We start from the raw sequence: 22,296 nt of genomic DNA on the forward strand, positions 1-22,296 counted from the left end.
GACCACTGTTTACCCTCCCTCTACTTCTCCCACGTCCAGCATACCTCCCTTCTTCCCCAGATCCACTCTTTCCACTCTGTATCCTTTTCAGAAAAAAACAGGCCTCTAAGATAGGACTGCCAAACAAGACCAAACAAGATACAAAACGATAAAGCAAACAGACCTCACATTGAGGATTGAAAAGGAACCTGATAGGGGAAAAAGATTCTCAAGAGCAGGTGAGAGAGTCAAAGCTACACCTGTTCCTAATGTTAGGATTCCCACAAAAGTACAGAGCTAACAGCCATGACACCTCAGTAGAGGACCTGGTGCTGAGACATGCACATGCAATGCTTGCCATTTATGTCTCTGTGTCATTCCTGGCCATGCAGGGAGTGGGTTCCATCCCATGGCTTAGGCTGCAAGTTAAACCAAACATTAGCTCACCACTCAAGCAAGTTTGGTGCCACCACCACCCCTTTACATCTTGTAAGCAGTACAGATTTTAGGTGGAGTGGTTTTTATTCTGGGTTTGTGTCCAGGTTTCTCTTTCGGGAGCCTGTACAGTACTGTCTCACCCCAAAGAGACTAGAACATAGGGGTGAAGTCTTTCAGCCTGCACCTGGTCCACCTCTCCACCTTCAGTATGAGTGAGCTGTCGCTTGTCCTGATAAACTTCACCATTCTGACATGTGTAAAATTAAACCTCAAACCTTAAAGGCTAAGGATGCTGAACCTGAACAGTGTTTCTCAGCTATTTGAGATTCTCCTGTTGAGAATTCTTTATTGAGATCTGTTCTCTGTTTTTTATTTTATATTTTTATTTTTTAAGTATAAGTTACAGTTTATTAACTTTGTATCCCAGCTGTAGCCTGCTCCCTCATTACCTCTGATTCCCACCCTCCTCCCTACCCTTTTCCAAGTCCACTGATAGGGGAGGTCCACCTCCCCTTCAATCTGACTTTAGCTTATCAGGTATCATTGGGACTGGCTGCAGTGTCCACTTTTGTGGCCTAGCAAGGCTGCTCCTCCCACAGAAGAGGGAGGTCAAAGAGCCAGCCATTGAGTTCATGTCAGAAATAAACCCTGTTCTCCTTACCAGGGTACACACTTAGATACCAAGCTACCATGGGCTCCAACTTAGCAGGGATTCTAGATTGTATCCATACATGGTCCTTGGTTGGAGATATAGTCTCATAAAGGACCCCTGTTCCCATATATAATTAATTGGCCCTTGTGGCACTCCTGTCCTCTCCATGTAATACTAACTCTCTCTTCTTTCATATGATTCCTTGCCCTCAGAGGACCGGACCCACAGTGCAATTGATGCTCAGCACAGAACTCACTGCCTGGTGAGATGTTTTTCAAAAAAATAAAATAAAATTTCTTAAGAATAAGATTAAAAGCTCTGATATAAGAAGGTTTTGTGAGGATGGCAGCAATGTCTGATTTAACATCTGTGCACAGACAATAATAATTAGAGGTCCCCTCATCCACCCACTCAAAAATCTTATAAAAATTTAGTTATATAAGAAACCCTCCCTTAAACAAATCCTTAAAGCCTAAGGTCTTGCCAGTCATGCTTGCACAAGCCTTTAATCTAGGCACATGAAAGGCAGACACAGGCTGTTCTTTGTGAGTTCAGGCTGGTTGACAATAACAGGCCTAAACAAAACAGAAAATCTGAGATGGATTTGGTGGCACAGGCCTTAAATCCCAGTCCTCTGGCAGAAAGAAGCAGGCCAGTCTCTGTGAGTTTAAGGTCAGCCTGGTCTACAGATCTAGTCCAAGACAGCAAAGGTTAAAAGGAGAAGCCCTGTCTCAAAATACCAAATCATAATATATATCTCTGTGTCTGTATGTGTGTGTGTATACATATATGTATTAGCTGTATACATATACAGAGAAATTTATTCTGTCAGTTCTTTTCATGGGTAGAGCCTTCACTAGTATAACTTTCTGTTTTCTACATCTTCCCATTGAGGAGAAATTTTTACCTGATGATAGTACTCCAATGTGTCATGTTTTTCCTGCTTTTTTTTCTCCTGGGTTTTCTCTGATCTTCCAGGAGAAAAGTGGCTGCAGTTTACCTGACCCCAGCGTGAATTCACAGAACATAAAATCTCCTTCCATTTTCTAAAATCTCTCTATAATTTTTAATACTCTTGGCACCCTTCCTCCTGTGGGACAGGCTGTTCGCTCTGCTACAGGTTGAATAACAGTTGTGCAATGTCCACCTTGATTCCAGCAGGAAGAGGGAAATTGCATTGTGAGTGTGGAAGACAGAGGGTAGGCTAGGGGAGGACAGGCACAAATGATGAAATGCAAATCTCTGCATATCTGAAGAAGATTTGGTACTGAAACCGAAGCCTGAGCCATAGATAACTAAGCCTTGTCCCTTCATTATAGTGTAAACCTAAGGGAGGCGCTCATGTCACTCAAGACTCACTGGCCAATCAGAATCTTCCATCCCTCCATTTGAGGAAGAGGCCGGTTCTTCTTGGCGACATAGTGCATGTTCCCTCTATAGCTGAGCTGGATTGAATGGTTGGTGTGCTCTGGTATGAGTGCAGCTGCTGTGTGCTGTGAGGCGATTTCAGACAAGTTTGGTGAGTTTGTGGTCAGTGCCCCCAACCTGGTGGAGCAGGAGGCTGAACGACAAGAGCTTCTGTGTAGGGTCTTTCATGGGGCTGGGTGGGAACCAGCAGCCAGAATCAGCCATGGGAGATGTCCCTTTTCCTAGCTCTGAACAGAGCAGAGCATCTGAATATCTTGGCTATGTTAGCTTTTGTTTGGGGGCGAAGAAAACTCATTTCCAGAACAGAAGGTTAAAATGAAAGCTTTATTTTCTGAGCTCAGGGAGGCAGCCAGTTCAGGATCTGAAAGGTGACCCAGAGTAAGATTTATTGTATATTTAAAGAGTTAAATCCACACGGCAAGGGCCCCTTGGTGAGTCCTGGGGTCATCCAATCAAATTTTAACATTGTGGGTCAGGCAAGGGAGTTTCTATTGGAGGCTGTGTTGATCCACTGGGCTCAAGGCCTTTAACTGTTTTCCAAGACATTTGGTCTGGATTCCAAGGCCCTTCATTTATATCCCTTGACACGTGGTCTGGAGCTCAAGGTGATAAAGAAACAGAAACAAAGACATGAGTGCTCTGTCTGTAATAAGGCAGGGCTTTGTAAGTGATATATTTTTACAATTCAGGCACATTGGTTAAGGTAGCAGCAAGTTTTACCAGTTAACTGATAATTAGGAAAATGTTTTAATGGGTTCAGTGGGAGATGGCGCTGAAAGGTTTGGAATGTGAAGTTAATTTAATCTTGCTAGTAGAGTGGAAGAGTTGCTTGGAGAGGGCTGGGGCACTGGAGGCTGCCTCCTTACACACTATGGGCTTGCATGTTTACAAAGTATTTGCAACAGGGGCTTGAACACAGAAATGTCCTTGGTAGGATGCAAACTCAGAGAGGCCTAGTTTCTAGTATCTTTTCCAAGTACTGACCTTGGCATTTAACATTCAGGTATAAGATTCCTTTGGAATTAATTTTGTGAAGGTTGTAAATAACATATGTGTTGAGTAGCACTTCATTATAAAGCTGTGGTGTAAACACCTAGAATTGTTCATGTAAAGGATTTACCAATACTTAGGTGACAGGAAGTCACACCAAGTAGAATTTAGCTAAGGGCTACATAGATAAGTAGCATGCCAACCAGGCATGCTTGAGATAAGGATGCTCAGAAATACATGTTTGCATAAGACGATAGTCAACAAATTTGTATACAGCCATAACCAGGGAGACATCCCTGATTCATATGAAGCACTGGCCCATGTCCATGTCAAAGAACAGGCATCTAACAAGCTGCTTAATTGCCATTACAGACTGACAGCCAGCATTAAAGACTGTTGTGCCATAAAGTTACAGTTTTCTTGAGAAAAGCATAGCTCTGTCACATGGGGAAGACATCTGGTGAAAACCAATTGAACAGGGAAAACACTGCCCTGATCAAACAAAGCTTTCCCCAAGAGCCTCGTGTATGGAGAGTGACCTAACTTCTTCTCGTACTCCTCAGATATGCTTGGCAGAACCAGATCAACCTGTGGCCTAGTCTTTGGGAGATTTGCCCAAGATTATGAGGTATTTAAAATAAAGCACTGTTCCTATTCTAAAACCAGGAATAGGGTGAGCTGCAGGTTCAGGGCATTTGAGGAGTGTTTCCTTCAGATTCTGAGAACCCAACTCTTTCTAACACCTGGAGATACCCTCATCAGTTCCAAAGTCACTGTGTTCTTGGTAAATAATGTTCTTGAGATCCTGTGTTCCCCTTGTGCAGTGTTGTTTATTAGACTTTTCATGGTTTTATACCATTGTATGAGATTGTCTGATCAATTCATAGATGTCTCCTGTTTCCTTCCATTTCTCCCCAAGGAGTGTACAATATGCTATGCTCCTTAAGAAGCTTAATTAGGATAAGATATAGTTTGTGCAAAACCTTCCCACCCTAGCTTCTACATTTTCTACCTTCTACTTTTCCTAATATTTGAAACCTCTGAGACATCTCACTTATACCCTGTCACTGAATAATGACCTACTGTATTAGGGGAGTGGAGTACATAAATCATTCTAGGAATATCTCCCAACTGGCTCAGTGGCTAGACTTGAACTCTCTGGTCCATATTGAAATTGTTTAATATATAAACTGGAGCCTAAAAGAGACTTAAGGAAGACTGCATGTATGGAGTAAAAAATCAGTTTTAGGTTGTCTTATAGCATTAACTAGAGCTAGATACATGCTATTATTAAAGAAAACTTTTTTAATTAACCATTTAATTGTGTGTGGCATACATTCTCCCTGATGGTGGATATTAACTCTAGAATAGCTGCATCTTCATTGTTTTGGAAAAATATTTCTGAGACAAGTGTTGTTGGCTCAAGTCACATTTTTCCTAGCCTCTTGTTCCCCAGATGCATGACTTTGCTTTCCTCTTGGTTAAAATTCCTAAATTCTGAAGTTCAAGGCTGTGCACATCAGAGTCTTAAAAATTACTCATTTGAGACATACAATGATCTGTCTACTGTGTGTGCAGTAGGAAGACAGCTTGGAAAAAATGAAAGTCAGATTTCAAGAAGCTTTAAACATTGTTTCCTAATTCAGTTGTTTTGTGATGAATGTTACAAGTTTACAAATAGGCTTCAAAATGGTGTCAAGGAAGAAATGTAGATCAGTCTTCAGCAGTATTTGATTAGCATCCTTTTATGTTTCCACTCACAGCAGCCACGATGATGTGACTTAAGAACAGAATTCCAGGATTAAAAGGAGTTTCTGAGCTGCAGAGATATCTCAAGTGTACATAGTGTTATGCAGTTACATAGGACAGATTTCATATCTTGTGCTGGAATACATGTGGCAAGAACGAGACTTAAAATTACTATTTCACATTGTTTTGTTTATGGGATTCAGTAGAACTGTGTTTATCTTCAATCACTGGGGGCACATGAGCTATAACCCCATAGCCCACCTTTCTGGTGACCTCCATTTACAGATAGAGGTCTAGAGCATGGGTATTTTCTTTGAAAAACAATTAGTTATATCTAGAAGATAATTTGTTTTTTTTTTAATTTTTTATTAATTACACTTTATTCATTTTGTATCACCCCATTAGCCCCTCCCTCCTCCCCTCCCGATCCCACCCTCCCTCCGCTTTCTGCAGGCATGCCCCTCCCCAAGTCCGCTGATAGGGGAGGTTCTCTTCTCCTTTCTGATCTTAGTCTATCATTTCTCATCAAAAGTGGCTGCATTGTCATTTTCTGCGGCCTGGTAAGGCTGCTCCCCACCTCAGGGAGGAGGGTTTGAGGAGGGTTTCCTTCAGATTCTGAGAACCCAACTCTTTCTAACACCTGGAGATACCCTCATCAGTTCCAAAGTCACTGTGGTCTTGGTAAATAATGTTCAGATCAAAGAGCAGGCCAATCAGATTATGTCAGAGGCAGTCCCTCTTCCTATTACTATGTAACCCCCTTGGACACTGAACTGCCATGGGCTACATCTGTACAGGGGTTCTAGGTTATCTCCATGAATAGTTCTTGGTTGGAGTATGAGTCCCTGTGTTCAAATTTTCTTATTCTGTTGCTCTCTTTGTGGAGTTCCTGTCATTTCCAGCTCTTACTATTTCCCACTTCTTACATAAAATTCCATTCACTCTGCCCAACAGTTGCCCATCAGGCTCAGCATCTGCTTTGATAGTCTGCAGGGTAGACGCTTTCAGAGACTCTCTGTGGCAGGTTCCTAGTTTGTTTCCTGTTTTCTTCTGTTTCTGATGTCCATCCTCTTTGCCTTTCAGGATGGGGATTGAGCGCTTTAGTCGGGGTCCTCTGTCTTGCTTAGTTTCTTGAGATGCACAGATTTTAGTCGGTTTCTCCTATGTTGTATGTCTATATGAGTGAGTATATACCTTGTGTGTCTTTTTGCTTCTGGGACAACCCACTCAGGATGATCCTTTCCAGGTCCTACCATTTGCCTGCAAATTTCATGATTTCCTTATTTTTCATTGCAGAGTAATACTCTATTGTATAGATGTACCACAATTTCTGCATCTGTAGATAGCTTTTGGTAAAATGGCCATTTTTACTATTTTAATCCTGCCAAGCCATGAGCATGGGAGATAGTTTCATCTTCTGATATCTTCTTCTAATTCTTTCTTCAGAGACTTGAAATTTTTTTCATACAAGTCTTTGACTTCCTTGGTTAGGGTTATACCAAGGTACCTTATGTCATTTGTGGCTATTGTGAAGGGTGTTGTTTCTCTAATTTCTTTCTCAGCCCTTTTGTCTTTTGTATACAGGAGGGCTACTGATTTTTTGAGTTAATTTTGTATCCGGACACTTTGCTGAAAATGTTTATCAGCTGTAGGAGTTCCCTGGTAGAGTTTTTGGGGTCACTCATGTATACTATCATATCATCTGCAAATAGTGATAATTTGACTTCTTCCTGTCCAATTTGCATCCCCTTGATCTCCTTCAACTGTCTTATTGCTCTAGCAAGGACTTCCAGAACTATGTTGAAGAGATATGGAGAGAGTGGGCAGCCTTGTCTTGTCCCTGATTTCAGTGGGATTGCTTTAAGTTTCTCTCCATTCAGTTTGATGTTGGCTATAGGTTTGCTGTATATTGCCTTTACTATGTTTAGATATGTGCATTGTATCCATGATTTCTCCAGTACTTTAAACATGAATGGATGTTGGATTTTGTCAAAGGCTTTTTCAGCATCTAGGGAGATTTTCATGTGGTTTTTTTTCTTTCAATTTGTTAATATGGTGGATCACATTGATGGATTTCCATATAATGAACCACCCCTGCATACCTGGGATGAAGCCTACTTGGTCATGGTGGATGATATCTTTGATGTGTTCTTGTATTCGGTTTGCGAGTATTTTGTTGAGTATTTTTGCATCAATGTTCATAAGGGAGATTGGCCTGAAGTTCTCTTTTTTGGTTGGGTCTTTGTGAGGTTTAGGTACCAAGGTGACTGTGGCTTCATAGAATGAGTTTGGTACTGTTTCTGTTTCGATTTTGTGGAATAGTTTGAAGAGAATTGGAGGTAGCTCTTTTTTGAATGTCTGGTAGAATTCTGCACTGAAACCATCAGGTCCTGGGCTTTTTTTGGATGGGAGACTTTTGATGACTGCTTCTATTTCCTTGGGGGATATAGGACTATTTAATTGATTTACCTGGTCCTGATTTAGCTTTGGTAAGTGGAATCGAGCAAGAAAATTGTCCATTTCATTTAAATTTTCAAATTTTGTTCCGTATAGACTTTTGAAGTAAGTCCTAATGATTGCTTGGATTTCCTCAGTGTCTGTAGTTATGTCCCCCTTTTCATTTCTGATTTTGTTGATTTGGATGGTGTCTCGCTGACTTTTAATTAGCTTGGCTAAGGGTTTGTCTATCTTGTTGATTTTCTCAAAGAACCAGCTCTTGGTTTCATTGATTCTTTGAATTGTTTTATTTGTTTCTAATTGATTGATTTCAGCCCTGAGTTTGATTATTTCCAGCCGTCTGCTCCTTCTTGGTGTATCTGCTTCTTCTTTTTCTAGGGTTTTTAAGTGAGCCATTAAGTTGCTTGAATGCGCTGTCTCAGATTTCTTCTTGAAGGCACTTAGTGCTATGAACTTTCCTCTTAGCACTGCTTTCATTGTGTCCCACAAGTTTGGGTATGTTGTGTCTTCATTTTCATTGAGTTCTAGGAAGATTTTAATTTCTTTCTTTATTTCTTCCCTGACCCAGCTGTCTTTTAGTAGCAAGTTGTTCAGTTTCCATGTATGTGTAGGCTTTTTGCTATTTCTGTTGTTACTGAGGTCCAGCTTTATTCCATGGTGATCAGACAGGATACAAGGGATTATTTCAATCTTCCTGTATTTGTTGAGGCTTGCTTTGTGACCAACTATGTGGTCTATTTTGGAGAAGGTTCCATGAGGTGCTGAGAAGAAGGTAAATTCTTTTGTGTTTGGGTGTAAGGTTCTGTAAATGTCTGTTAGGTCCATTTGATTCATGACCTCTGTTAGAGATATTGTTTCTTTGTTTAATTTCTGTTTTGTTGACCTGTCCTTTGTTGAGAGTGGGGTGTTGAAGTCTCCCACTATTAGTGTGTGGGGATCTATATGTGGTTTAAGTTTTATCAATGTTTCTTTCACAAATGTGGGTGCCCTTGTATTTGGGGCATAGATGTTCAGGATTGTGTTGTCTTCTTGGAATTTTCCCTTAATGAGTATGAAGTGTCCTTCCCCATCTCTTTTGATTAATTTTGGTTGAAAGACTATTTTATCAGATATTAGAATGGCTACTCCTGCTTGCTTCTTGCATCTATTTGCTTGAAAAGCCATCTTCCATCCCTTTACCCTCAGGTAATGTGTATCTTTGTGACATAGGTGTGTTTCTTGTATACAGCAGATTGCTGGGTTTTGTTTACGCATCCATTCTGTTAGTCTGTGTCTTTTTATTGGAGAATTAAGTCCATTGATATTGAGAGAGAGTAATGACCAGTGGCTGTTAGATCCTTTGAACTTGACGTTGGCTGTGGTCATACGGTTGTGTGCTTGGTTGTTTTTTTTTTGTTTTACTGTAGTAGGGTTATTTCCTGTGTTTTCTTGAATGTAGCTAGCTTTCTTGGGTTGTATTTTCCCTTCCAGTGTCTTCTGTAATGCTGGATTTGTTTGTAGGTATTGTTGAAATTTGTTTTTGTCATTGAATATCTTGTTTTCTCCGTCTATGAGGACTGAGAGTTTTGCAGGGTATAGTAGCCTGGGCTGACATCTGTGTTCTCTTAGGGTCTGCATGATATCTGTCCAGGCCCTAGTCTCTGTCGAAAAGTCAGGTGTGATTCTAATGGGTTTGCCATTATATGTTACTTGGCCTTTTTCTCTTGCAGCTTTTAGTATTTTTTCTTTGTTCTGTATACTTACAGTTTTAATTATTATGAGGCGGGAGGATTTTCTTTTCTGGTCTAATTCATTGGGTGTTCTATAGGCCTCTTGTATTCTTATTGGCCTCTCCTTTAAGTTGGGGAAATTCTCTTCAATGATTTTGCTGAAAATATTTTCTGGGCCTTGGTGCAGGGAATCTTCTTTTTCCTCTATTCCTATTATTCTTAGGTTTTGTCTTTTTATGTTGTCTTGAATTTCATGGATGGTCTGTGTCAGGAAGTTTTTAGATTTAACATTTTCTTTGACAGATACATCTATTTCTTCCATTGTATCTTCCACACCTGAGATTCTTTCTTCCATTTCTTATAGCCTATTGGTTATGCTAACCTCTGTAGTTCCTGCTTTCTTCCCTAAGTTCTTTCTCTCCACAATTTCTTCCATTTGTGTTTTTTTTTTTAATTTTTCCAATTCTATCTTCAGGTCTTGAGCTATTTTGTTGGTTTCCTTCCCCTGTCTGAGTGTATTTTCATGTTTTTCTGTCAATTCCTTGAGCTGTTTGTTTGAACAATCCACTGTTTCTTTTATTTCATTCAGTGATTTAAGCATTTCCTCTTTAAAGGCCACATTCCGTTTGGCTGCAGCTTCTATTTCTTTTCATATTTTATTTGTTTCCTCTGTTATCATCTTCTTGAGCATAGATGTTAGGTCGTCTCCTTGAATTTCATTTATGCTGGGGTGTCTAGGGCTATTTGCCCCTGGATAACTGGCTTCTGGAGATGCCATAATGCTCTTGCTTTTGTTGGTTGAACTTTTACACTGTCCTCTACCCATTGGGCTATCTTAGTTGTTTGAATTTAGTTTCTGGTTGTTCCTGGACTGTTGTAGTGGAGAGAATCCCTTTGGCAGGAAAATGCTTTTTCCTGAAGGAAGCCTTCTCAGCTGTTTGGGTATAGTCCCTGGATGTCTGGTGTTTTTCAGGAGTTGCTACAGCTCACCTCAGACATAGAGACCTGGGTGGTAACTGTGGTCCTGATTAGTCAAGAGGGCTCTCCTCTCACCGGGAGAAGTACTGGAGACAGCTGCCCTCCTTCTGGATTTTCTTGCTGTAAATTTAGTGATCAGCTGCTGTAACCTGTGTGTCCCGTGGTTTGGTCGCTTTTGTTAGGGATAACTGGTTGCCCCTTGGAGCAGTATCTGGGGGTTGATCTCAGGGTTCCCGGTCTTTTGTAGGTCTGAGGTTGGGGCTCTGTGCCCCAGAACCCAAGAGATAATCTGTGGCGGGTGAGTACTGCTCCGGTGTCTTGGGGCACTCAGTTCTGTCTGTAAGGAGTAGTTGCTATGAAGCAGGCCTCTGAGCTGGTGGAGCGTGCGCCCACCTGCTAGTCTGCGGGAGCTGAGTTTCCAATCACTCTGTGTTCCCTGTTTGGGCCCAGATCTGTGATGCGTGGCTGTACTCACCTGTTTGCAATTTGCAGTCTGCTAGACTTTCCCTAGGTGACCCCAGCAGCACGGTTTCTTCCTTCTTTGTGGGGTCCTCTCCGGACAGGGGTTCCCAGTCCCTGTTGTACTGGGGCGCGCAGCTTGTCTGTACTGCTGAGCTGAGCGCAAAGCTCTTTGTGCACGGCAGGAGCTCGACTGTGATGGCGGCACAGACCTTCCGGGAAAAGACTGGGTGACCTGCGATCAGACCTGCAACCGTGCTTCCCCGTGGGGTTCCCCCATGACTGGGACTCCCAGTCTCATGTACCCTTGTGCCCACAGATCAGTCTGGGAAAGTGACTGGGACACGCCTGCTTGCGGCTCCAGCCTGGATTCCCAAAGCCTGCGTTATCTGGGATTTCTTCCAGGTTCTGGCTGGGTAGCCGTGAGAGGACCCGACCAATTCCCACGCTGTGGGAGCCTCCCCTCACCTGGGAACCACGATCGATGTAGTTTCAGGGCCCTGAGTTCAGTCTCCTGGTCTCTGCATGGAGAGTGCTGTCCTGCTTCTCAGATGCGCTGTTCTCCTGGCGCCGCCATCTTGGCTCCCCCTAAAAATGTTTTAAATGAAGGATACATTTCCAGTATTCTAAATATCATGCTTTCTGTTGTACATGTGTGTGTATATTTTAGACAGCATTGACCTACAATGATGTGCATGTGAATTTCACTCGAGAAGAGTGGGCTTTGCTGGATCCTTCCCAGAGGAATCTCTACAAAGATGTAATGCTGGAGACCTACAGGAACCTCACTGCTATAGGTAGGACAGTGAATTTTTTTTACCTTTTAAAATATGCGGAAAACTCTTTATTCATTATTGAAGTGCTTCTGCAATTTCTCTTGAGGATGAGCAAGAATGAGGTGAATGGTTCTTTCTTTGACCATAGAGCACGACTTAAATTTTGTCTTATTTCCGATAATGAATCATACATATTGTGTTATTGTATTTTAGGCTACAATTGGGAAAGTCATAATATAGAAGAGCATTTTCAAAATTCTAGAAGACATGCAAGGTAATTTTTATGAATGAATATCGTTCTGAGAAAATTTTAATATGTTCTGGAAGTTTGAAAGAGAAGGGAGGGTGTAAATGAACTGTTTTAAGTGTATTAATTGATGATGTCTAACTTGTTACTAAACCATGTACCTCCATGTTAGGTATTTGATGTGTGCTTGCAAGGCATTCCTCTAAGAAAGAATGCAAGGAAATCATACTTACACAAGATCAATGTTTAAATGGTTTACTCATTAGCGCTATGAGGTAAAAGTGAAATTTGTTTAGTCTCCTACAACTCAGATATGTGTGAATGCATCATGAAATCATGTTATTTATTATTATTCTTTAATAGTGATATAATCATGTATCACAATGTATACAAGTCATTATAACATATGTATATTGAAAGAAACAATGTACCACCCAGAACAACTAAAAGGTATAGTAGTCCCCATTTTGAGTGGATGTTTAAAAATTCATACCTATTATACTTTATATAGGCTATTTAGAGCTGCCAGCAGTACAGATAATGACACAGAGGCTTTTTAATATTGTAAAGCTTAGGAAATTTAACTGGGCAGATTCTGAACCCTTTTTTTCCCTAACACAAACCTAGCACAGTGTCCGGATGCATGGCCAGCTCTACTTCTTTGTTCATGGTCATGTCCATCTGTTACTGTTAACCTCACTGTCATGCTGATGTGTAGCCTATCATTTGCTTTCTTCCCAGCAACCCTCTCTCACTCAGAAGTTCTGTCCTACATTTTGTGCAGTGCTATCACTTGTTAGCTCTTTATTATTTCCAATAGATAAGTAAGGAAGGACAAATGTTTACAAAATATATGACAGGTGATCAGCCATAGAACCAACAATAATATGATTTCGTCAGTACTTAGCTGGTTGCTGGCTCATCAATCAGCATTCACCTGTACTGGCACATTTTCACAGAATATACACTAACATCATTTACCTGGCTATTCACCTTCATTAGGAATTCTCACAAAATCACAGTGCAAAAAATATAAGTTTTAGGAATATACAAATTATTCTTTTTCTAACAATTATCTTTACATATTTAGTTTGGCGCACAGTATAGGGAAAGTTATTAATCCAGTTAGTGTGTTAAAGCTCTGAGGTATTCTAGTTTTCTATAAACATGTGGTAAAACATCCTATAGAAGAAAGTATATGATAAATGTGTGCCAGGTAAAAAAATATTTTTACCATCACAGGTATTTTCAAATATGCAAAACAACCCTTAGAGAAGAACATCATAAATATAAAAATAATGATGAAAACTCAAAATGTAATTCTTCTTTACCTTTAATTCAAATTGCAAAATTAAGTCATGTGTCAAAAACATCCATTAGTGTAATGAATGTGGAAAAGGTGTCATATGTGCCAATTATCTTTGCAGGTATGAAAACAATCATTGTGCAGACAAACTCCCTGAAGATACTCAATATGAAGTCTTTGCACATCACAGTAGTCCCCACACATGTAAAAGTATGCATACTGGTGCAGATCACTATGAATGTAGCCTATATAGCAATGCCTTTGCACATAAAAGTCATCTCCTAAGACATAAAAGGATACATAGAGGAGAGAAACATCATGAATGTAACCGATGTGGTAAAGCCTTTCTACGTAACAGTCATCTCCTAATACATAAAACAACTCACACTGGAGAGAAACTTTATGAGTGTAATGAATGTGGTAAAGCCTTTGCATGTAACAGTCATCTCCTGCTACATAGAAGAACTCACAGTGGAAAGAAACCCTATGAATGTAACCAATGCGGTAAAGCCTTTGCACGTAACAGTAGTCTTCTAGTACATAAAAGAACTCACACTGGAGAGAAACCTTATGAATGTAACCAATGTGGTAAAGCCTTTGCATGTAGCAGTAGACTTCTAGTACATAAAAGAACTCACAGTGGAGAGAAACCTTATGAATGTAACCAATGTGGTAAAGCCTTTGCATGTAACAGTAACCTTCTAGTACATAAAAGAACTCACACTGGAGAGAAACCTTATGAATGTAACCAATGTGGTAAAGCCTTTGCATGTAGCAGTAGACTTCTAGTACATAAAAGAACTCACAGTGGAGAGAAACCTTATGAATGTAACCAATGTCATAAAGCCTTTGCATTCAAGAGTAGTCTTCTAGTACATAAAAGAACTCACAGTGGAGAGAAACCTTATGAATGCATCCAATGTGGTAAAGCCTTTGCACAGAACAGTAGTCTTCTAGTACATAAAAGAACTCACACTGGAGAGAAACCTTATGAATGTAACCAATGTGGTAAAGCCTTTGCATGTAACACTGGTCTCCTAGTACATAAAAGAACTCACAATGGAGAGAAACCTTATGAATGTAACCAATGTGGTAAAGCCTTTGCATGTAACAGTAACCTTCTAGTACATAAAAGAACTCACACTGGAGAGAAACCTTATGAATGTAACCAATGTGGTAAAGCCTTTGCATCGAACAGTCATGACATAAAAGAACTCACACTGGAGAGAAACCTTATGAGTGTAATGAATGTGGTAAAGCCTTTCCATGTAACAGTCATCTCCTGCTACATAGAAGAACTGACAGTGGAGAGAAACCTTATGAATGTAACCAATGTGGTAAAGCCTTTGCAGATAACAGTGTTCTCCGAAGACATAAAAATTCATGTTGCAGAAAATCCTTATGAATATAACTGATGTCATGAAGTCTTTTCATGTAAGACTTATCTTGAAAAGGAACACTTATTGGAGTGAAACCCTATGAATATAACCAATGAGTGAAAAAGTTTGCATGCCATAATAATCTCCATGTACATAGAAGAAGCACACTGGATAGAAACTTTATGAATGCAACCAATGTGATAAAGCATTTTGACATAATAGTAATCTCCTATGACATAAAGAAAGCACACTGGAGAGAAGCCTTATGAATGTAACTAAGGTGATAAAGCCATTGCATGTAACAGTAGTCTCCTAATACAAAAAAGAGCTCACACTGGAGAGAACTCTTATGGATGTAATCAATGTGTGAAAGCCTTTGCATGTAACAGTCATCTCCTAATACATAAAAGACCTCACCCTTGAGAGAAACCTTAATAATGTAATCTATGTGGTAAAGCCTTTTCACAAAACAGTCATCTCCTAATAAAAATTTGCTCTTCACAATTATCTTCAATGTCATGAAAGAATTCATACTGGAACAAAAGACTATGAGTGTATTTACATGGTGAAGCTACTCCACATTTGTATAATCTTCGTCATCAGGAAAGAATTCATACAGAGAGAAAATTTATGAAATGTGTTAAAATGGGAGACCTTTGCACATATCTATATTCTACATCATCATAAACGTTTCAAAATGGAGAGAAAAATCTGAGAATATAATGAATATGGTAAGGCTTTTGTGTTCTTCTGTCCACTGAATCCATTATAACTCAAACAGATCAATACCGATAAAAAAAATATTGTCATCCAGTTTGATGAAGGACACATAATGTTTAACTGTGATGCCTACCCATCCAATGAGCCAGAAAGTTACAGAGGTTCTGAGCTTGAAAATCATAAACATCTTTAGCGTTTTACAACTGAATTATTTCCATTAGTTATGGTTTAGGGATATGGGATTTGTTTATGTCTTAGAGGAAGTCACGTGATGCAAAATGTAGGTTTAACAGTCAAAACAATCATATCCATTTGTTCTTTTGTGGTTAGGAAAAGGTATTGTGTTTTAATAAAGAGAATTTGTGGTTTGGGTCAGTCATTATGTTAGGGGACCAGAAATCATGGTATGGAACAGTCATTTTGAGCAACAAAAGTTAAGTAATTAAAGCCGGTCAGCTATTGAGAAGTCTACAGCTTTCCTAGGGACTATGAACTTGAACTTATGTTCACCCTATATATCAATGAATGGTGGTAACTAAAAGGAAATAGTTAGGACAAATTGCTTTTGCATGTTCCCACATACAATTTGCTTTTACATGGTTTGCATATCAAAATTATCTTCAAGTATACAAATGGTCAGATAGTAGAGAGAAACCTTATATATGTCTTCAATGTGATAAAGCCTCTTCTTAATACAGTTATCTCCAAATATATAAAAGAAAACACACTGCAGGAAAACCCTCTGAATAAGCAATGTGGTAAATCCTTTTCATAGGGTTTTCCTTGAAATCATGAGAAAAAGTCATGCTGCAGAGAAAAACCATGAATATAGTCAGTATGATAAGGTTTTCTGCTTCATGCTACCATTATATAAGAGTAAAAGCTTTACTCTGTGGGCTACATCTTAAAGCCTTTGCATATCACAGTAGCCTTTGAGAACCTAAAAGAACTCATTCTGTAGAACATCTATTAGAATAAAAGATTTGTAAAGGTCTTTGACCCACCAACTTGCATTCAATTACACTAGATTAGTTTGGAGGAAAATTCTAAGAAGTGTCAACGATGTATGCATGTGTTTGTGACATCCATCCTTATTTTGTTTCCAATTGAAATCTCATGGACCAAAGGCATATGGATTGAAACAGTAAGATAATCCATTTTTATTTCACAATTCACTTCAATTACATGAAATAAATCATCCAGTTGTAAAATTTATGTGTGCATATTAGTGCATTTTCTGTGACCAAACACAATGTCTATGGCAACTTCTAAATGTGTTTACTTTGCCTTATGGTATGGGAGAGGATATGGGATCACTTTAAATTGGGCAAAACAAATGTCATACATGGCAGCTAAAGTAGGAAGCTTGGAGCTCACAACCTCCACCTGCAGCATGAAACAGAGAGTGGGAACTACAGATGGTATGCAGCTGAAAACTATCAAGCCCACCCCAAGTAACATACTTTCTCCAGCAGGGATACATTTTTTTAAACATTCCCAAAATGATACCACCAACTGAAAAGGATTCATTTCTCTGATTTCAAACCTACATGTTTGATTTCTGTTACATGAAGGAATTCATGATGAAGATATTTGTAGATAAGCCTGTAGTTCCCTCAACACCTGAGTTCAGTAATGAATGCTTATACAAGTAAAACATGAGTATATTTAAGAATTTGTTCTAATTTCTCTTACGTGATAACAGTTTGTCTTTGTCTGTTCATGTGCCTGTCCACTTTACTTTCCATATAGACCAGACCCACTGATTTTCTCATAACAAAAATTATAGAAAGTTGTCAAAAACCTGACCTAGGTCCTGGGAATGAACTTGTCTTAACTGCAAAACCATGTATCCAGTACTGTAAATATCTTAAATATTAATATATCATCTTGATGTCAGGAAGTAGAAAAGCATTCGTAGAAGAGAGTAATCTTATTTATGCAAAAGTGTTTATTACTTTGGACATAATAAATGTATTCATTTCCAAGAAAAGAAACTATTTTGAATCTGTTTTTATCAGAGCCTCAGAAGAAGTAATTATTTACCATGTTCACTTCATTATAATGGAGGAGATCACCAATTGTGGTTGTGGTCTGAATTTTGAAACATTGGAGTAGGTATTAAATTTGCTGTGTGTGTAGCAAATCCATTCACAGAAGTTTATTAGGTTGTTCTGATATTCCTTCTGTGGTGGCTGTTCATGTTCTAATGCATTTCCACTTGGTTATAGGTATTTTTCTGCTGCAATGCATAGAATGGAATCCACATCCTCTATGTGGCGCAATGCTCATTTATATCAGACAGTGTGAGATCATAGTTTTCAAGAAAGGGTCTATGAGAACTTGTACTTTTTTATGTTTTCACAAATTCATTTAAGATGTTTGTTTTTAAGCCTTGCTTGGATATAAATAATTAATTGATGCTTAATATTATGTGTGTACGTATGTATGTATATATTGTTTGAAGATTCATGCTTCTACATGTTCCCATATTTACTATATGGCACATCATCTTGAAGTATTGCCTTCTTAGAGATTTATCTAGAAGTGAAAGTTAATGTAACAGCAACAAGATTTATTTCAAAAAGACATGTTATGTGTGTGATGGACTATTCATTCTTAGGCTATGACAGCTATACGAAGAGTGTGGGATCTATTTTTGTCATGGTTCTATGATCTTCAAGGTATGTGGTCTCTTTTGCATACCACAAACACTCCCCACTAAGCTCATTGAGACTCATAAAACTTACTTGAAAAATTACATCAGTACAATATTGTCTTCTATTCTGATTGTGACTATATTGTCATCTGAGGATGGAAGAAAAAGAAATTATTTGAATAATAAATTCTACTTGCAAATGAAAATTATACACTCCTGTCTTGTTTTGGAATATGTTAGTTCCTTCTTAGGAGTAAAGACTTATTCTTAAGAATTTCTCAAAACTGCAAGTGAAGGTCAGAGAATTGTCTCAGTGGGTAAATTTAGTTATTGCTAAGCCTGATGATTTGAGCTCAATCCCTGAGTAGTTCATATCAGTGCCATAGATTTTTCGAATGTTTCTATAGTTGGGCTGCTGTATATGCAAAATCACACACTAGCATATACGTAAATATAATTTCAGGCTAAATAAGGGCCAGTGTGGTCACTGGCCAAAAGACTCATTGTGTTCCATGTCAAGAACTTATATATGGGATGTAGATAATAAATAGCAATAAGTTGTACTCTATCACATATACACAATAACATGTATGTATACACAAACACAACTCAGCATTTTTTAATTCATTTTTATTTTTATTGATTACAGTTTATTCACTTTGTATCCCTGCTCTAGACCCCTCCTCATCCCCTCCCAATCCTACCCTCTCTCCCTCTTCTTCTCCTATGCCCCTCCCCCAGTCCACTGGATAGGGGAGGTACTTCTCTCCTTCCATCTGAACCTAGTATATCAGGTTTCATGGGGACTGTCTTCATTGTCTTCCTCTGTGGACTGGTAAGGCTGTTCCCCCTGCAGGCAGAGGTGATCAAAGAGCCAGGTCCTGAGTTCATGTCAGAGACAGTCCTTGTTCCCATTACTAGGGTACCCTCTTGGACACTAAGCTGCAATGGGCTAAATCTGTCGGGTATTACATTATCTCCATTTGTGGTTCTTGTTTGGATTATGAGTCTCCAAATATCCCTGTGTGCAGAGTTTTTCATTCTATTCCTCTCCTCATGGAGCTCCTGTCCCCTCTAGGTCTTTCTATCTCCACCTTCTTTCATTAGATTACCTATTCTGTGCCCAAAGTTTGGTTATGAGTCTCAGCATATGTTTTGATACTCTGCTGGATAGAGTCTTTCAGAGGCCCTCTGTGGTAGTTTCCTGTCCAGTTCCCTGTTTTCTCTGTCTTCTGATGTCCATCCCGTTTGCCTTTCTGAACGAAGATTGAGCATCTTACCCAGGGTCCTCCTTCTTGATTAGCTTCTTTAGCTGTACAGATTTTAGTATTATATACCTTATATCCAGTTATAAATGATCAAATTAACAAAGCAATGGAGCCACTTATAGATGACAGAAATTATTTGTAGAATTTGAAGACTTATTGTTGTTCTTGAAAAGGAAAATGGTTCCTCTGTACATCTTATTTTATCATTTAATTTATTGATTCAAGGATAGACGACTTAAAAATCATAGCTTGGCTCAGAAGTGCATCCTTGTCACCCTAAACCTAGGATTCAGTGGCAGGCTGATCTCTCTGAGACTGAGGCCAGATTGTTCCACAGACTGTATTCTCAGTTTTTTTTGTTTGTTTGTTTGTTTTTGAGACACAATTTTCTTGTGTAGCTTTGATTGTTCTGGACTCACTTTGTAGACCCAGCCATCCTCAAAATTACATAAATCTGTCTGCCTCTTCCTCCTTGAGTGCTGGGATTACAGGTGTGTGCCACCATGCCCAACTCCACGGACACTTCTAAAACAGGCCTGGCTATGTAGGAATATCATGTATCAAAATGATTTCAAAATGCAAACTATCTTTCAAGTAATAGATTTTTTTTCCTGAGGGATAGTGTACACAGCGATGTTAGAAGTTTTCTGAAATTGGGCTCTCTGTCCTTTCTGTGAGTGAGAACTGTAGCATTGTAATATCCCTCTCATAGATAGATATTATTACCAGATGTCATTGCTCCCTGAGAAATCTACTTTCATGGCCTCATTTACTTCATTTTCAGCTAAGAACTGTGGTCAAAAGTAAACATTCCAGAGGCATTTCTGTCTATAATTTTAAAATTTTTACATCTATTTCTGCCAAGAAATGCCAAGAGTGCCCTTTTATCTCTTATTTTTACATTATTTTCACATTGAGAATAGGACTTAATTTAGAATGTCTCTGAGTAGACAAACCCACATTTGAACTTATCCATATGCCATAAGTTAAATTCCGGTGCTTGCTTTCTTGAAGCAAACCATTGCTTTGGAAAGGACTCTTATGCTCTTCTTGCCTGTGCCAGGAAAATCTCTTTCTCAGGTCTTGTGTCTTTGCTGGTGTAACAAAACACCAAAAACACAGGCTCTAAGAGCTACAATCAATAAATGGGACTTCATGAAACTGAAAAGCTTCTGTAAAGCAAAGGATACTGTCTAAAGATAGGGAAAGGATGTTCACTAACTCTATATCTGACAGAGGGCCAATATCCAGAATATATAGAGAACTCAAGAAGTTAAAGAGCAGTAAATCAAATAATCCAATTAAAAAAAGGGGGAGGGTACAAAGCTAAACAGAGAATTCTCAATAGAGGAATGGCAGAGAAACACTTAAATGCTCAATGCCCTTAATCATCAGGGAAATGCAAATCAAAACAACCCTCAGATTTCACCTTACACCCATCAGAAGAGCTAAGATCTAAAGCTCAAGTGACAATACATGATGAAGAGGATATTGAGAAAGAGGAACCCTCCTGCACTCCTGGTGGGAATGTAAACTTGTACATCACATTGGAAATCAATCTGGCACTTTCTCAGACAATTAGGAATACTGCTTCCTCAAGATTCAGCTATACCACTGCTAAGCATATATCCAAAAGATGCTCAAGTCTACAACAAAGACATTTGTCCAACCATGTTTATAACAGCTTTATTAGCTTTATTTGTAATAGTTAGAAGTTGGAAACAACCCAGATGCCCCTCAACTGAGGAGTGGATTCAAAAATTGTGGTACATCTACATAATGGAATATTACTCAGCAACAACAACAACAAAAACAAAAAAAAAAACCCCAAGGAAATCATGAAAATTGCAGACAAATGGTGGGAACTGGAAAATATCACCCTGAGTGAGGTATCTCAGCAGCAGAAAGACACACAGGGTGTATACTCAATCATAAGTGGATACTAGATATACAATATAGGATAAACATACTAAAATCTGTACAACTAAAGAAACTTATGAAGGAGGAGGACTCTAGCTAAGATGCTGAATCCACATTCAGAAAGACAAAGAGGATGGACATCAGACGAGGGAGAAAACAGGGAACATGATAGGAGCCTGCCACAGAGGGAATCTGAAAGGCTCTACCCTGCAGGGTATCATAGAAGATGCTGAGACTTGTAGCCAAATTTTGGGCAGAGTGCAGAGCACTTCATGAAAGAAGTAGGAAATAATAAGACCTGGAGAGGTCAGGTGCTCCACAAGGGGAACAAGAGAACTAAAAAAATCTGGGCACAGGGGTCTTTTCTGAGATTGATACTCCAACCAAGGACCATTGATGGAGATAAACTAGAAACCTGCACAGATGTTGCCCATGGCAGTTCAGTGTCCAAGTGGGTTCCATTGTAATGGGAACTGTGACTGTCTCTGACATGAACTGATTGGCCTGCTCTTTGATCACCTCCCCCTGAGGGTGAAGCAACCCTACCAGACCACAGAGGAAGACAGTGAAGCTATTCCTGATGAGCCCTGATAGACAATGATCAGGGGAAGGGAGAGGAGGACCTCCCTATCAGTGGACTTGGGGAGGCATGTGTGTGGAGAAGGAGGAGGGAGAATGGGATTGGGAGAGGAGGAGGGAGGGGGCATGGAGGGATTCAATGTGAATAAAGTGTAATGAGTAAAAATTAAGATTAAAAATGGAAAGAAAATAAAAGACACAGAAGCCAGATTTATAAGCTCTCATTGGTCAAATGACAAAACAATTTAAACATCAAAATGATACGTATATCTATGTCCTCCCAAAATTCCTATGTTGAAGTCCTAAGACCCAAAGTAACAGAGCTGCATGAGATCTTTGGGAGGTACCCAGGTCTGGGAGGTGAAGCCCTTATAAATAGGTTCATAACCTTATTGAAGAGATCCTATAACACTGAGTTTAAAGTGAGAACAGGACTAGATAAGCATGCCCCCAACTAGACCTCATAATTTAACTTTAGACTTTCCAGAGTTCACAACTCTGAAAAGTAAAGCCTTTGTATATAAATCATTTGTCACTTAGCCGCAGCAGACTAAAACAAACAGTAACAGTCCAGTCCACTACAGAAGGCACATAAATCATGAC

The 22,296-nt window shown here is 39.3% G+C and overlaps 1 protein-coding gene and 1 pseudogene across 1 annotated transcript; one reads left to right on the forward strand and one right to left on the reverse strand.

The window, feature by feature from the left end:
- Positions 1-22,296, reverse strand: part of LOC132650495 (zinc finger protein 431-like) — a 171,793-nt pseudogene that overhangs the window by 89,426 nt on the left and 60,071 nt on the right.
- LOC132650501 (zinc finger protein 431-like) lies at positions 11,522-14,331 on the forward strand (the record flags this gene model as incomplete). The annotated part of the gene is made up of 3 exons (XM_060375832.1): positions 11,522-11,636; positions 11,829-11,889; positions 13,455-14,331. Coding segments are annotated over 3 exons (1,053 nt in total), but the record flags the coding sequence as incomplete, so codon positions are not given.

Source organism: Meriones unguiculatus, assembly GCF_030254825.1.
Source record: "Meriones unguiculatus strain TT.TT164.6M chromosome 13 unlocalized genomic scaffold, Bangor_MerUng_6.1 Chr13, whole genome shotgun sequence".
In the NCBI taxonomy this organism is placed as follows: domain Eukaryota; kingdom Metazoa; phylum Chordata; class Mammalia; order Rodentia; family Muridae; genus Meriones; species Meriones unguiculatus.